The sequence below is a fragment of the Crocodylus porosus genome, unplaced genomic scaffold, assembly GCF_001723895.1.
Source record: "Crocodylus porosus isolate Cpor-Errol unplaced genomic scaffold, CroPor_comp1, whole genome shotgun sequence".
Classification (NCBI taxonomy): domain Eukaryota; kingdom Metazoa; phylum Chordata; order Crocodylia; family Crocodylidae; genus Crocodylus; species Crocodylus porosus.
In genome coordinates, this window is record NW_017728950.1 from 61,810,433 (window position 1) to 61,826,509 (window position 16,077).

General features: G+C 44.5%; 1 protein-coding gene across 2 annotated transcripts in view; it reads right to left on the reverse strand.

Moving 5' to 3' along the window:
- The window catches only part of DOCK8 (dedicator of cytokinesis 8), a 137,207-nt gene that overhangs the window by 92,419 nt on the left and 28,711 nt on the right, over nucleotides 1–16,077 (reverse strand). Inside the window, exons 2-3 of one of the 2 annotated variants that reach the window (XM_019555324.1) lie at nucleotides 14,748–14,856; nucleotides 4,923–5,098 (exon numbers count right to left, since the gene is read on the reverse strand). In XM_019555324.1, coding sequence (XP_019410869.1) covers nucleotides 4,923–5,098; nucleotides 14,748–14,856 — 285 coding nt within the window. Of the gene's footprint in view, nucleotides 1–4,922; nucleotides 5,099–13,752; nucleotides 13,819–14,747; nucleotides 14,857–16,077 lie in introns of those variants that run through there. The other variant, XM_019555325.1, reaches the window with a different exon arrangement.

A 16,077-nucleotide genomic window follows, 5' to 3' on the forward strand; every position in this document is an offset into this window, starting at 1 on the left:
GGGCAGGGACCAGGAGGAAGCAAGGCAGACCCTGCTGTGCCTGCAGTTTCTGCTGGAGCTCCAGCTAGGGAGAAGAGGGGCAGGGCCAGGCCAGCTCTCTGGAGAAGACAGCCCCACCCAGGGCTGCAAGGCATCTGGGATGCTGGGGGACTCTGGTTTAACTTAAACCAGGAAGGGGTTTCAGACAGACATTGCATAAACCAGTTTGACCCAAATCAGTTAAGTCTGATACTACATTCAACCATGTTTATCTCTGTGACAGAGGCTGTGCCAGCCTGCCCACCTGTCCCTATGTGGCAATCTGCCCTGTCTCACCTGCCACAACTTTGCTGTTCCCATACATGGATGGTAAATGCGGAAGACTGCCCATTACATGTCGCAATGCCAGGGGCACTATCTGCTGCTCCAACCTCCCCTATGCTGCAGCCCATGCCTTGCAGATGGCATCCACATGATGTTTTTAACCCACACCACAACTGGTGCTCCCAGGTCTCACAGGGACTCTCATTCCCTTCCTGGAGTAGCAGGTCATTATGCTCAACTATTGGTCTTATTTTCATTCCACACACAGCCTCCTTGCAGCAGAGGACTTACCAGGGTCAGGACTTGGTAAGGACTAACTCTCTGGCTGAGTCCTCTACTCAGCCTCTGGACCAAACTACAGCCTCAGGCATCCACAACCATGCGCTGGTGTCTTTCCCACAAATGGGGTTCCTACTACGCCCCCTTTAGGGCCTCTATATCACACCCCACCTTAACGCCTTATCTTCATGATCAACTTCACTCAGGTCTGACCTTTGCGCTGCCCTTTAGGCTTACTCCCCATTTGGCTCTACACCCCCGGGACTGCCCTTCAGGTCTACTCCTCATTCAGCCCCCTCACGCACAGCCCTTCAGGCTTACTCCTGTTCAGCCCTAGTCTGTGCAGGGATACACTCTACACTCCTCACGCTACCCCCTCTGGGGTCTCCAGGATCTTGCATCCCTGCTGGGCTCAGGTGACACTCTGCTTGCCATGCCTGGCCCCACTATTCCCACACTGCCTCCAAAGTCCATCCAAAGATAGGGGGCTGGAGTTAAGGTGCCCCTCCTCGCCTTTCACTGGGGAGGTAACTGGTCTGGCATTTGCTAGGGATTCCTGAACCACCAGGAAGCCCACCAGGTCACCCATCCCCAGCAAGGTGCAGTTTTAAGTTGTGCCCAGGACCAAGAGCCTCCAGCTCCTACCTGCTAGACGTTCCATGCAGCTTAGCCAGGTAATGTTTCTGCCCAGGCCAGCAACAGCAAACTGCCATGTTTATACAGGCAGTTCTAAAATGGCTGCCACAATTAAGCACCTGCTGGCTGCCTAACTCTGTCCTTAAAGTGGCAGGCACTGCAAGTGCACTGCCACAATCTTAAACCAATTTCAGCCATTCTGAAGCCAGTTTATGTGTACTGAACTTATGCTCTATTACAGGTTTAAACCGGTTGGTGTACGCCTAACGTCTGTCCCAAAGATAAATCTACACAAGACCACACAATCAGGCTTAGAAAGCACTAATTTTTGGTAGTAACTGCCTAACAAAAACAAAAAGCAAAGAAACCCAACCTCTTAACCAAATCTATAATCAGTTACAGACAAAGTTGGTGCTAAAATTGGTTTCGGTTCATATGATCAATTCCTGTTTGGTAACTATAGCAGCTGTGTGTTCCCCTTGCCAGAAACCTAACAAACTTCATGCTCAATTTCCTGTATTTGGTTCAGCACAAGGGGTTTTTTTTGTATGGTTACACAGTATATTGGTATCCCTCTCAATAGCTTGGCTGGTGACTTATGCTTCTTGATTCCTGGGCAGTAGGACACCAGAGTGAACACCCCTTCTGCTCTTCTGGGATGTAGGTCCACCAGACTCAGGCACCATGGCACAGCAGCTCAGACTTTTCTTATAAAGCACTAATACTAACATGGGAGATGTAAAATGTCCAAATGCTGCTGCCTTATGCAAAGAGTTGCTGGAAACAGTTAAAACAAATGTTTCTTATGCATGCAAATTAAAGACAGCACATGTCACAAGCTCGGGGTACCATGGGCAACTGGTGCCACCTTAGTCAGGGGAGGCATATGCCCCCACTACAACCAGGCCTGCTAACCAGGGGGGTCCTCCCGCAGCCAATCTTGCTGCCTGGGGAGACCCCTGTGGCCAATCCTGCAGCTGCTTCCGGAAGTGGCTGTGGCTCCTTCTGGGAGTGGGTGCAGCGCTTGCAGAGTGGGGCACCGGCGCTCCCGCCTGCCCTCCCCCCCATTGACTAAGCAGCGAGTGCGGCCAGTCAGGGGGTGCACCGGCGCTCTCAGGGGATGCACATGCACCCCCATGCACACCCTATGCGTCGCCACTGCAGTGTAGAATACAAGGCAATCATACAAAATCTATGGTTAAGGCTGAAAACCCATCCTTAATGTGCTTACATAGGTCCATTTTTACAGGTCCTACTGCAGCAGATTAACATGTATCAGTACATGTTCTGTTCCCAAGGACATCTATGCTCCTCCATTTATTTTCCCATTTGCTTCAGTGGAGTTGCACAAGTTAGAAGGCACATATTAGACTATATATCTCAGGGTGTCTCACCTCTTATAAGGGCTTGGGGTGATAGAGATCCACCCTGAAATCAAGGAGCTATAACTACAGTTCTGAAATTGCTGCAGCACTGAAGCTCAGCACAGCCAAGAATATGGCCCATAAATGTCATTTATTGAACAGACTGGATTGAGGGAAGGACAGAATATCTGTCATAACTCAAAGCCCATGCTTTTCACTCAGGCACAAAAAAATACTGCATGAATTGTGCACGGTTTAGTTTTCTTTCAAAGACTGAGGAAATCTTTGCCAGAATGTCGCTGACTTCAAATATATCTAAATGACTGCTTCATATCAGACGATAGCTATATAGACCCTTCTGTATATCACACCTGTCCTAACATTCAAAACAACCCGGTATTCTACTGTTTTTCAAAGAAACAAGGCAATTTCATTTCACAATGAGATAGCACAAATTGCTAAGGCTTGTTAGAAACTTCTCAATGTCATCTTTTTTTTTTCCTCTCCAGCAAACTCTATTTTTCAGAGATATCCAGGAAATGCATATAAATCTAAATAAATGTATTAAAACTCCATGAACACCAGTAACTGTACTTATTACCCATTCAAGTCCTATTAAAATCAAAGGGAATATGCCTAACAATTTTATTATCAGATCAGGCACCTATTACTTTACAGATTTAAAGCAATTTCCAAAGATTAGTCTTTATAAAACCCCTGGGAGATAGTTAAGCAGTGTCATCACCTTCATGTTACAGATAAGTAAATTGTTAAATCAGGGTTTATTAGACTTGCCCAAGGCAGTAAAGGTGGTGGCAGAGTAAGAAATTAAAAAAGCCAGTTTTGATTGTTTAAGCACCAATATCCTCTGCTAAAATTCAGATCTAGGTTACTTCCTTGTTTAAATGCTTTTGTCACTAAAATGTGACATACATTGTGTGCTCTCTTCTATAAACAAACCAGTCCTTACATACATGTTACCTCCATTAAGCTCAAAGAAAGTAATGCATGCATTAGAGCTCCAGAAGAGGCCCTAAATCCTCTCACAATTTAGAATAGAGCAGTGCCTCTCTAAACAGCTTAAAAACATTGCTAAAGTAAACCACCATTTATTTTTATTGTTGTCAACACACGGTGCTTGGTGAAAGCACCCATGGGTGCTGGTGGCAGCAGCAGAGATATAACAGAGTTTCAGATTACAAACTCAGCAGTACTTAGCAAATGTTGGGCCCTGATCTCAAGTCTACTGAAGACAATGGAAAAATTCCCACTGGTTTCAGTGGGCTATGGAATAGACCTATGAGTTGACTGCCGTGTCTTGGGGCATAGGCGGCAGAAAGCTGGGGCTAACGGGGCTTAGCCCCCCCAAAATGTGGGTCCACTACTAGAGTACCAACACAACACCCCACCACCACAGCACCTCACTCAGCGCCCCTGCTTAGAAGCAGCCCTGCAAGAGCCCTGCGGGAGGGAAGGGCAGCCCTACACTGCCCCCAGCTCCCCAAAGAATATTTTCTCCTACCACCAGTGCTTTGGGATGGGGAAGCAATGGAGAATAGGCATGTAGAGAAGACCAAAGGAAGAGGGGGAACACAGAGGAACAAATCTGGACTGAAAGTAACTATCATATTTAAACAGATTCCTCTAGAATAGGTGTAAGGCAACAGGCTTAAAACAGCACTGTGCAGAGATACGACATGTGCTTTCTGCACCCTGTCTCCAGAAGCGGTATACTTGGGTTACCACAGTGCTGCATGCATTCAAGAGCTTATTATAATCTAACTCATTAGTACTCAAGTGGCTACACTGCTCTCAGTTCCAGAGCAAGCCCACCGTATCCCTCAAAGGCATGTTCTGCACTGTGCAGACATTCTACCCATCACCCTGGCAGATAAGCAAAGAGTGTTAATGTCTGTACGGAAGCACACTTTCAACTGTAGGTTTCAATTAAAGCCAACACTGAAAAACTTATTCACATAAAAGTGTGGATAAGAAAAAGAAAGTTCCTTTTTCTTTTTTTTTTACAGTTTGTGAATTAGGATGCAGAGCTGGAGTCCCATTGTATGCATTTATCAGGGAAATGTGTAGGAGCTCAGAAGCAGAGACTTCTGCTCTTTGGGGCACAACCTTCATCCTAGGTTTTATAATCAAGACTTTTTCATATAGTTCACATTCAGCAAGGCTATATACCTAATGAAATGATTCACATGCTCAAAAGTTAGTCATGTGCAACAGTGCCTTACTGAATCAAGGGTATAATGAGGTTTATGAAATTATGCATACATCCCTTTGAAATATGGTTTAAATCACAAAAATATATATTTGATAAACTCTCCTCACCCTTCCTCTGGTAAGGATGGCTGCAAAGTCCTGCATTCTTTTGGAGTAAAGACAGTTTCCAAATCATCTTCAGGAAAGTCACCAAGTTCATGCACAAGATCAGAGTCTAAGTGGTTCAGCTGTGTCATCAGGAAACCTTCAAAATCCACTGGATCCACGGCGTCATAAAACTGAGGCTGGGAGCAGATAAAGAATTAGACAGATGGTTTATATCAATGTGGTGGGGGCTTTTGGAAAGAAAGGAATAAAAATCTTAAGGCCATTTAATCAGTTCTTGTTGCCTCATCTGTTACACAAACTGGAAAGCACATTTTATATCACTTTATGCACTGCAGTGAAACAAAAACAAAACAAACCAGAAGAGAGCCAGTGAAACTTCTAGTTAGGAATGAAAGAGGAAAGGAATAAAGAATTTTTAAAAATTAAGGGGAAAAAAAAAAGCAGAACATGCCAAATTTAGGTCCCATTTTCACTTGTCTCTGCACAGAACTTTCACTGACATCTACAGAATCAAGGCTGGTTCAAGCAATTCAGGGTCCCCTAGAGACTAATTTAGCTGGACTCTATTTCATGGAGTCATTCAGTCTAAACCAACCTACAGCCGGGACAGATAACAGAGGGAGGCAGGAGCAGATGAGGTGATCCAGAAGCAAGGAGGTAGACAGCATGCAGGCAACTGTGAGAGGGCACTGAAACATCTTCAGCATAAGGCAGCAGAAATTCAGACCATGTAAATTGAGCCCATCAAGTAACACAGAAGCAGATACTGAAAAAACAAACACAAGTAACAAAGTAAGAATCATCCAAATGCCTGAGGTTTGGGGCACCTTGGCTGAAATAATTTGGGTGTGACTGTCATACGTGCAAAGTAGTCACAAGTCTAAATAAAGATCTGGTACTCCCAGGTACAGACATTACACTTTTACTAGTCTAGATGATCAGAAACCAACACATACCTGTACCAGAACAGGAGGTTGGCACACAAAGGGTGCTTGTACACATGACGCAATTATCATGTACACGTGACAAAAATGTCACTTTGTGTGGCTTAATGGCATCACACTGTACCCGTGCAAGAGTTTTGGGGTTTAAAATGAGTTTTCATTGTTGAAAACTAAACTACATCCTGATGTAGTTTAGTTTGAAATGTTGCAAATTGCAACGCTGCAGTTGTCACCTCACCCCCCAGCTATGGGAGAGGGAGCAGACTCCGCAGGAAAAAAAGGATTGGGTGGGCCACTCACCACTTCTGCCTTCATCAGGCTCCGGCAGCCAGCAGGACACCTGGGGTCACCTAGGAATGGGATGGCTTGCCCCTGGGGCAGTACAGGAAAGTGGTAGGAGGGTGGCTGGGTTTACTGGTGGTGGGAGAAGGTGGTAGGGATGGCACGCAGGGCGCTGGAAGCCAAGATATGCTGCTAGGTAGCCAGGTGCTGCCCCTGTTCAGAGGCACCTGATCCAATGCTTCCCCAAGCCTGTCCAGGCCTCCAAAGTCCTGCCCCACCACCTTCTCCAGCTGCCAGCAAACCCAGCTGCCTTTCCTGCACTTCCCCAGGGGCAAGCCAGTCCGTTTCCAGGCAGCCCCAGCTGTTCTGCTAGCCACAACAGTCTGCTAAAGGCAGAAGTGGCAAGGGGCCTAATCTTTTTTTTTTTTTTTGGCTGGAGCCAGAACCTGCTTGCAACCAGGGGATGAGCTGCCAGAAGGCCAAGGGGCCCCTAACCTGTGGAAGACACCGGTCCTTCCCTCTGCAGTAGCAGCAGCCCCTGGGGCTGGCTGGGCAGGCTGCTAGCAGGTCAGATGCTGCCCCAGCTCAGAGGCAGCACCTGGCCTGATCCAACTCTTCCCTGAGCCTGCTTGCTGGGCACTGCTCCCCGGGTGGGCTTGGGGAGAAGCACCAGCAGGCTTCCAGTGGGCAGGATCAGGAAAGAGCTGGATTTAAATTTAGGGGGCACAGAATAAAAATCTGAGGACTAAACCCCTGTCACATGTACAAGCACCCATAGACTGGTTTAAAAATGGCAGAACCTAGACTAAGATTTGCCCCACCCTGCGAAGGACGAATGTGTGTTCTGTTCACTACCAAATTAAACTATGCCACTTACAGAAAACTGCACAACTATGATCGATTCTGCCTTGGTTTTTTGTTAATGTCTGTACCTAACCCCAAATAAGACTGTCATCTAAAACCTAGAGAAAATAGCCTTGTCTCGTACAGCAGTTTTATTTTCCAAATGTTACTATAGTAAATTGCTATAATATAGCTAATTACTACAGCAAACCTATACACATCATTTCTACAGTATATTATGCTTCAGCTTAAGCAAGCCAAAGGATATTTAAGGAAGGCATAATTATACAGTACATCAAGTTCAGAACAAAGTTCAACAGATGTGAATTCTTCCAATGGCATGCAGTATAATGTTGTTTGGTTCTTTTTACTTGCATAGTTTGAACAACAGTGACAGAATTTCCTCCTGCAGAATGGAAAAAGATCTTCACTACAAGACCATATGCACTTATAAACAAAACATTTCTATGATCTCCTTATATATTAAGTGTATAAGTTAATACGTATATAAATGGTACATAGCAAGCAAAAAGAAATTGCATTAACTAGTAAAAACAGCCTTTCAAATACACAGTCTAAGTACAGACAGTTAAAAAGTCCAAAGCTGAATCTATTAAATCTTCACAGGTTAATCTAAACTGTGCAGATTGAACCAACAAGCAAGGGAACAGACACTCACTTTTGATTCCAGAAATGCAGCCACATGCCTGCAGTGACTCAGGCCAAAACAGAGGCGGGCAATTATTTTGGGCAGAGGGCCACTTACTGAGTTTCAGCAAGCCATTGAGGGCCGCATGACAGGCAGCCCAGGGCAGATTAATACTAATTTTCTAAATTGTTTAGGGGCCCTGCGGGCCGGATAGAATGGCCTAGTGGGTCGCATCCAGCCCGTGCTGCGTTTTGGGCCAGAAGCTAGGGAATACTAGAGCATGCCTCCCTGCTTGGCTGGAGCAGGCAGCTTGGGCCAACGCTAGCCTGCCAACCCTGAGAGAGGAGATTTGCGGAGAAGGTACAAAGCATCCTGGCATGCTGCGGAACTGTGAGTTAACTTGAATCTGGAGGGGACTGGGAACAGAAGTTCAATAAACCAATTTAACCTAAATTAGTTAAGTCAAGTGCAGGTGGAGGGGGTAGCATAAGAGTGGCTCCAAGAGCTGCTCTAATTAAAGCTCTGCTGCATCTCATGAATCACTGTCCCTGCACTTAAAAATGGTGGCAGGGGTGTTTGAACTAAAGTATGCTTGACAAGCTTTAGTTCAAGCACCCCCGCTGCCATTTTTAAGCACAGGGACACTGAAATACAAGACAAAGTAATTTCCATACTCCAGCAGAATCGATTAATTGAGTCTCTCTGACGTGCTGGAATTCCGGCATGTTGGAGCAGCCTCCACGGTCATATATATGTGTGCTCTGATATTACCATCCAGGTTTATTTTAAGCTAGTTTTTGCCACTTTGAAAAAGGGGTACATGCACTGAACTTCTGTTGTGTTACAGGATTTGAACCAGTTTCTGATTACTTATACCAATCTATATGTAATTTCTGTCTCTAGCCAGAATGAAATTGCTCTCCAGTCTGTTACAAAAACTGTTATACTATACTGGAAGATTTCTTCACAAATAATGAAATTACATAAAAGCCACAGCTTTAGATGATCTATCCTTTTCTGTTATCTGTAGATAAATCTATGAAAACTTGTGTACAATGTGATCCATGGAAGGTGCTAGGGTGAAAATATTTGGATTTTTGGGGAGCACTGGAACTGCAGCTGGAACAAGGTTTTAATCTGTGTCTCAGCAAAAGCAGATGCTTAGGCAAGTAGTTCTTTTAACAATGGGATAGTGTGCAAGATACATGATTCCTTGTGTAAGGAAAATAAGATGCAGCCCACCAGCTATCATCAGGAGATAAAGCAGAAGCAAGACCTTGGAGATGAAGAAGGAGTCAGCAAGAAGACAGAAAGAACCAGCAAGTGACCAAAAGCAGCGGAGGTCAAAGTCTTACACATGCACCCTTAGCAGAGGCATGTAAATGAATTAAATGCACAGGCAACCCCATGCTAATGAAGTAAATGGTGGTGGAGCTTGAGATAGGAGGAGGTATGGGTGGAACCCAAAGAGGGACACAGGTGGAGTGAATGTTAATGAGTATTTACCGAGGTTTATAAAATGTGGAAAGAACTAATGTTCACTGCTGCTCCCCTGGTTTCACAGGCTGTGTGTCCATGAGGGAGCTCACACGAAGCTGTCTCCATTCTGAATAAAGCTGCTGTGAGCAATGTGTGCTGGTGTTTGCTCCCTGCTTGTTCTGGCTAATGAGTAACAGGATCCATGGGCAATTGGATCATCATCTCCCTAGTCGCTGGGTGCTGCATGTAGTCAGGGCCTAACACAAAGTAAATATAATATTAGAATACAGTAAAAGCTTTGTTATCTGGCACCCATGGGGAATGGAGGGTGCTGGATAACAAAATATGCTGGATAACTGAGTGGCCTGAACAGGTGCCTTTGCCTGTCCCACCATGTTTGGGGTGTCGCCGTCCCTCCCACCACATCACCACCCCTCCCGCGGGCCGAGGGACAGGAAGCAGGGACCCACGTAGGCTGCTATGCCTTGGGCTGTGGGGGCTTAGCAATGCAGACTGCTTTCCCCCAGGCCGTGGGGGCTCCATGAAACCAGAAGTGACATGGTGAGCACTTCCAGTTTCACTTTTCCCTTACAAGACCTTACAAGTCAGCATGCTGATTAACACAGCATGCCAGCTTGTAAGGTGCTGGTTAACATAGCCTTGCTGTAATTAGTGAATCAGTGGGAAAGGTGCCACTGAAGTAGCTATCAAATCAACCTGTTAAATGCTCCTTGACTGTAAGGAAAGACTGTAAAGCCTCTCTTACACCAGTAGCCCAAATACTTTAGAAGAATGCTTCTGAAAGTACCTAACAATAAACGACCCCTTGTGGCAAAGTGGGGCTCCACGCCTAGCCACAATGCTAGGTTTCCCACTTGCCTTTGGGCGTGCTACCCACCAGACTCGTCTGCCACGGCTTGTTCTTAATTAATTACAATGTTAATTAAGGTGGAAGGCTGCCCATTCTTGTCCTGATGCCAGGGGGCACTATCTGCGGCTCCGTATTTCCCTTACACTGCAGCCCATGCCTCACAGAGGGTATTCACTAATGTGAATCTCACCAGCCCCACACTGGTCCCCAAAATCCTCCTACCAGGACCCCTCTAAGATCGCTCCATCCTGGCGCCGTACCCCGCCTTCATTCGGGCTGCATAGCTCCCTGAAACTATTTCCCCTCTCAGGCGTGGTCCCCCGGTACCTTTGGCCACACAGGCCCTGGCCTTGCCTCCAAGGCCAGTCAGAACCCCAGGACCTCAGCTCCAGGCAGCCCTCGCGGTGGTCCCCTAGCCCTTTTGACCGTTTTGATCCTGGCCCCAGCATTGACCAACCAAGGGTATTCTACATCAGGCCTCTGCCACAAGCCCCCTCACTCTCTTGGGCTCACCTTCTGGCCCCTACTAGGGATTACCCATCTGGTTGTGGGTCATGTGACTCACACCAGGACTGGTGTTCCAGGGTCTCATGAAGACTCTCCCTCCCTCCCTGGAGCAGCAGGTCATTGTGCTCTCTCTATATAAACATACTGGGCTCTCAGCCCTCTGGTTTTCCTCCCCCTTCACTCAGGGCTCCTCATCTCTGCCCCCTTCACTCAGGACCACAGGGCTTTGCTCCCCAGTGGGCTCAGGTGGCTGTAGCCATGCCTGGCCCTCACTCTCTCTCCTTGGGGTCTTGCACCCCACAGGGCTCAGGTGGTTGGAGCCGTGTCTGGCCCCCACTCTCTCTCTTCAGGGTCCTGCACCTCACAGGGCTCAGGTGGCAGCAGCCGTGCCTGGCCCCAACTGCCTCCAGTGTTACACAAACCCACCCAAAGGTGAGGGCTTCGGTTAAGGTACCTCTACCCACCTTACACCGGGGTGATAACTGACCTAGCATTTCCTGGGGACTCCTGCACCACTGAGAGCCCCACCAGGCTACCCATTCCCCTCAGGGTGCAGTTTTAGGTCTTGCCCAGGACCAGGAGCCTCCTAGCCATGCCCTATAGCTCCTCCATTACCTCCAAGAATGATACCTTAAACCTTGCAGCCAGGCAACGTTGCTGCCTCAGCTGCCAGAAGTGGACTGCCCTGTTTATATGGGCAGCCAGAGCTCTAAAATGGCCACTGCAATTAAGCACCTACTGGCTGCTTGGCCCCAGTCTTAAAGTGGCAGGCACCAACAGTGCCCTGCCACACACCTTCCTTCTTAAAACGGTACTTGGCGGGTTTCCCCTGCTGCTCCTCCAAAGCAGGCTCTCCTCAGAGCTTGTGAGAGTCGTCAAGTGGCGAGCACCCCCAAAGGTGCTCTGCCACACACCTCCCCCCTTAGAATGGGATCTAGAGGGCTTTACCTACCTGCCTTCCATGCTGGGCTCTGCCCCAGCCTACTGCATCCCCTGCCACATGGCGAGCACCCCAAAGGTGCTCCGTCCCTACCAAGTGAAAACACCACACCCTACATATACTATTCTATTGATGGAGGTGATGAAGAATATTCAGTAGCTAAAGAAAATGTGAAATCAATGTCTCTGATATGAATACAACCTTTACATTTACTGTTGCAGCTACAACTGTTTCAGAAATTTAATTTGGAGTCAGGCAGTTTATGTTTTAATGTTTTTCCATACAAATAAAAACCATGGCCATCTTAAATAGAAGGAAATAACACCTTTGAATTTAGCCTTATAAGAAGGTTCTCTTTCCCCTTTATCAAGCATCTGGTTACAGTTATTTTACATTTCAGTGAGTGGGGTTTTTTTTATAAATTCTTGCCCTGTCTTGTTTTCATCTTGTTAGACACTAATTTATCCTTCCATTTTCTATATTAGGCATGTGCCACTTCTAAGAATTTTAGGGTATTTTTGGTAGCATGCATTTCTTTCTCTATAATAATGGTATCAGGGTGCTCCATGCCCAGCTGTATGATTTATAGTACTGCAAATGAACTTTCCCAATATTCTGACCATAAAATGTTGAGAGTATTACTCTCATTGTACTCTGTGTATGTGAACAAGTATATCTACTGAGCATGACTCCTATGCAATAACAGGATGTTTACTTGGACATTCCACTGGTGCAGAAAGAATATCCCAGCAAGCTATCTAATGAAATGAAACTGCTTTTAAAAAAGCTAAGTGATGCTGAATTACTTCAAGAAGACCAATATAGACTTGAGTTTGTCCCTTGTATCAGTATCCTTGGGCTTTCCAGTCCTTCCAAGTAACTCTCCCATAACAATCTGTTGGGCCAATCTGGTTCTCTAATGGGAAAAGGTAAAACATAAATTGATTTTGACAATCCCCTGATACAGTAGGTGAAAGCTTGGCTTCACTAAATTATACGAACTTCACTGGATCCAAGATTTCACCACAAACCTCTACATCTGCAATATCCAACATCATTGAGTCCAAGTCTTAGGAAAACAGGGAAATTTTGCATTCTATATATGATGCAATGATGCTCAGCAGTCAAAAAGTTCATCAAATCTCTGGCCTAACCCATTTTACACTTAATATGGCACACATCCCTAAATGTGGTTATTTGAGAGAGTAATGAAAACATGGGTTAAATACTGGAAATGGAGTACTCTGAAGGCAACGTAATAAGTCCAAAAAGTCAGAAATACCCCATTGTTTGCTTTTTAGAACATGAAGGTGAAATATAAATATATTAAAAAAACAAATTAAAAGAACAAGATATTATGAGGAAATGCTATAGCAGAGGTTAATAAATCCATCTCTTAAAACCCTCACTTTTCTTCAGAAATAAAACTAGAAGGTCCCCTACAATTTTACAACTACTTGATCTTTTTTTCTAAAAGATGGAAAAGAATGGGGATTTTTTTTATAAGTAATAAGAGGCATTTTACTTCTCTGAAATAACTTCTGGGAAAATCTCTCTCAGTGTCCTCTAAATGGGAAAGCCTAAAATTGACAGGGATTGCCTAATCATTCTTACTGTCAAATAGTCCTTGAAAGACTATGGACCTCCAGGACATGAACTAACTGTACTTTGCATATGAATCAGTAACAAACAAATTGCTGATACTCGGTAAAATATTGAACTAAATCTCACACTTCCCTAACTGAACACTATAAACTTCAAAAAGTATTCTTTACTATAGTTTATCTTTATCTATAGTTCCATCAGTAAGTAAAGCATTAAATACTAAGGCATCATGGCTAACAACATTAATTTACAGAAAATTAAAAACAAATTAAATAAATTTGAAAAGTATACAATTGTTTCCTGATAATATGTAGTATCTTTTAAACAAAACGATGCCTATTAGACATCACATATCACAGTTGCCCCAGAGGCCCCGACAGTTGCCCCACAGGGCCATTTTGAGCAGCCAAATCAATCGCATTTTAACTTGGCTTCTAATTTTTAGTTTAAGCATTGCAAATAAATCTTTATCATTTGAATTACATGCTTCTACATTTTGGAGTTTTGCAAAATTATAAAGAATAAAAATGAATGAAAAGGCAAAAGGTAAATAAAGATGGATTGTAATGAACTATCACCGTAGTAGAGGCAGATTTTTAGAAGGAAAGGAAATCATTGATGATAACCCACTATACTTTTTCATGCAGCACACTTACAGAGCAAATGAATCACCCTACAGAAATAGCCATAAATTACTATTACAAACATACCTTTTGGATGATGGGTTAGAAGCACATAAATTGTGACAGCGCACAAAATGGCGACTACAGGAAATGTAATCTTACCAAGTTTTGTAACAGCAGAAGCAGTTTTCTGTGAGTAAAGAAAAGAAAACCCTGCCTTCTCGTGATGAATAACCACAAGGAACAAGTTGAACACCGAACAGTTTCAGATTGAGGAAGTGAGTGCTAGTAGTAAGCCCTGACACACAGGAAGTGATAGCTTATATACAGTGTTTCCACTTTTCACAATTACCACTGCACAAAGACTTTGCCTTCTCCTACTAAAAAGCGTCTTTAGCTTGTAACAGGCTTTTTAAAAGAACTTAAAATTTTTACTTCCTGTTGTTCCACGAAACAGGGGCTGCCCTCCTTTCTATGATATCTGGATGCTTGGAGAAAAGGCTGAGGGGCTATGCAACACCTAATCCAAGCAAAACTATGCCAGTGACCTTCAAAGCATGCATACCAAACCCTACCACATACCCCTGGAAAAGCGCTTAGCCTACTACTGCTTCTCTGTCCTCCTCTACCTAGCAACGGACTGCATACACTTATGTTAAATAAGAATCATGTTCTTGGGTAAAATTATGCCCCAGCAACATTTCTTCCTAGCTACCTACCCATCTTTGAAGATCATCATCAGCCAGCACACAAAGTACCTACTTCTATGCATATACATGCCTACAGGGCAGGGCCGAAAACAATCCCAGCACAAGGCCATAATACGCACAGTCATTTCTTTACTTACTTTGATTTATACCAGCTTGCAAAGTGAGTGCCTGTCTCAGGCTCCGGGTACCCTTGACAATAATTTCAGATATACAATTGCCTCAATTCACATTGGAGTAGTTTTATGACAGCCTTATGCAGAGGGCAGCAAAAAGCAAGACCAGCCCCTTAAAAGGGTTCAGTTAATTCAGTCTAAAAACATAAAGCAGTATAAATGTAAAACCAATAAATAAAAAACTAAACTCAATACTTACTAGCTGGAGAGAAGAAAAGCCAGGAGTACTTATACTTCGTTTACAGAACTGTCCAAAGCTTGGCACCACAGTACCGGTAAATTGCTTCCTTATTTCCGCTGATGAATGCCTTTAATTAAAGAAAATATAAAATTAGTATCTGGGGTACATAAAATTAGATGGTTAAATATTTCTCCTAAAGTTTGAGCAACTTAACACTTTACTCCACGGTTTGGAAGAAATATATTGATTATTTCTTGCTTTTTTCCTTCATTGTTGCTAGTGTAAACCTCCAACAAATTGTTGCAGAATATCTACAGTCCTAAATGATCAGAGTTTGTTCATTCTCTCATTAACAGATATCTTATCATCTCAGATAAATTTTTGGCAGAGAAAAAAGAATAAAAGCTAGTAGAAATAATCTTAAGTGAAGTGCAAGTGGAACCTAAAGTGGCAGTGTTTGTAGACAGCAGATGTGGTTCTATAAAGTACCTACCATGGAATAAGGGAGAGCAGGAAGCCCACTATCATCACAAAAGAACAACAACATTTTAATAATCTTGTCACTGACCAAAAACACAACAAGGCAGGAGAACCACTGAGAGAACAGTAAAATCCCAGATTCTGGGCTTGCTGTGACTCAGAAATGAAACAAAGCAAAGAAAAAACACAAAATGCAATCCCTGAAAGTAACTTTTTTTAAAGTATGAGGCAAACATAAGGGTGAGATTTTCAAAAATGCTTGCAAACTGATTTTAATAAGGACAGAGGGAAGCCAACAACAAGCACTTTTGAAAATCCCAGAGTGACTACTAGACCATTCAACCAACTGGTTATTTCTGTTCAACCAGTTGGCTTAATGTATTTTGGGGACTTTGTATACACCACAAAACTAGCCTTTAAAGCGTCTTAAATGCCCTTTTGCACCGCTATATTGGTGTTGCTGTTTACATGGTTGGTGATTTTAATGGCATGTTAATGGCACTGCTGTTTACACTGCTGGTGGCATACTGCGAGTTAACTGACTTTGGGCCGTAGCAAAATAAAACATGTCTGAAATGTTTTAGTTTGCTACCTTAGCAGCCGCAGAGGGAAGCACTGGGCCTCATGCAGCTTACAGGCTGTGCAAGCAGCCCATGCAGGTAGGATCCACTGAAGAAAAAACAAAAAAAGCAACGAGCCTGATCTTTTTTTTTCTGCCCCCCTCCCCAGAGCCTGCCTACCTGCCTGAGCTGCATGGGGGGGCCAGTGCTTCCCTCTGTGGTTGCAGTGTCCCCTGGCACCACCTGGGCCAGATGCCTGCAGGCAGGTGCCACCTGGGAGGCACCACCACTGCTGCAGAGGGGAAGCA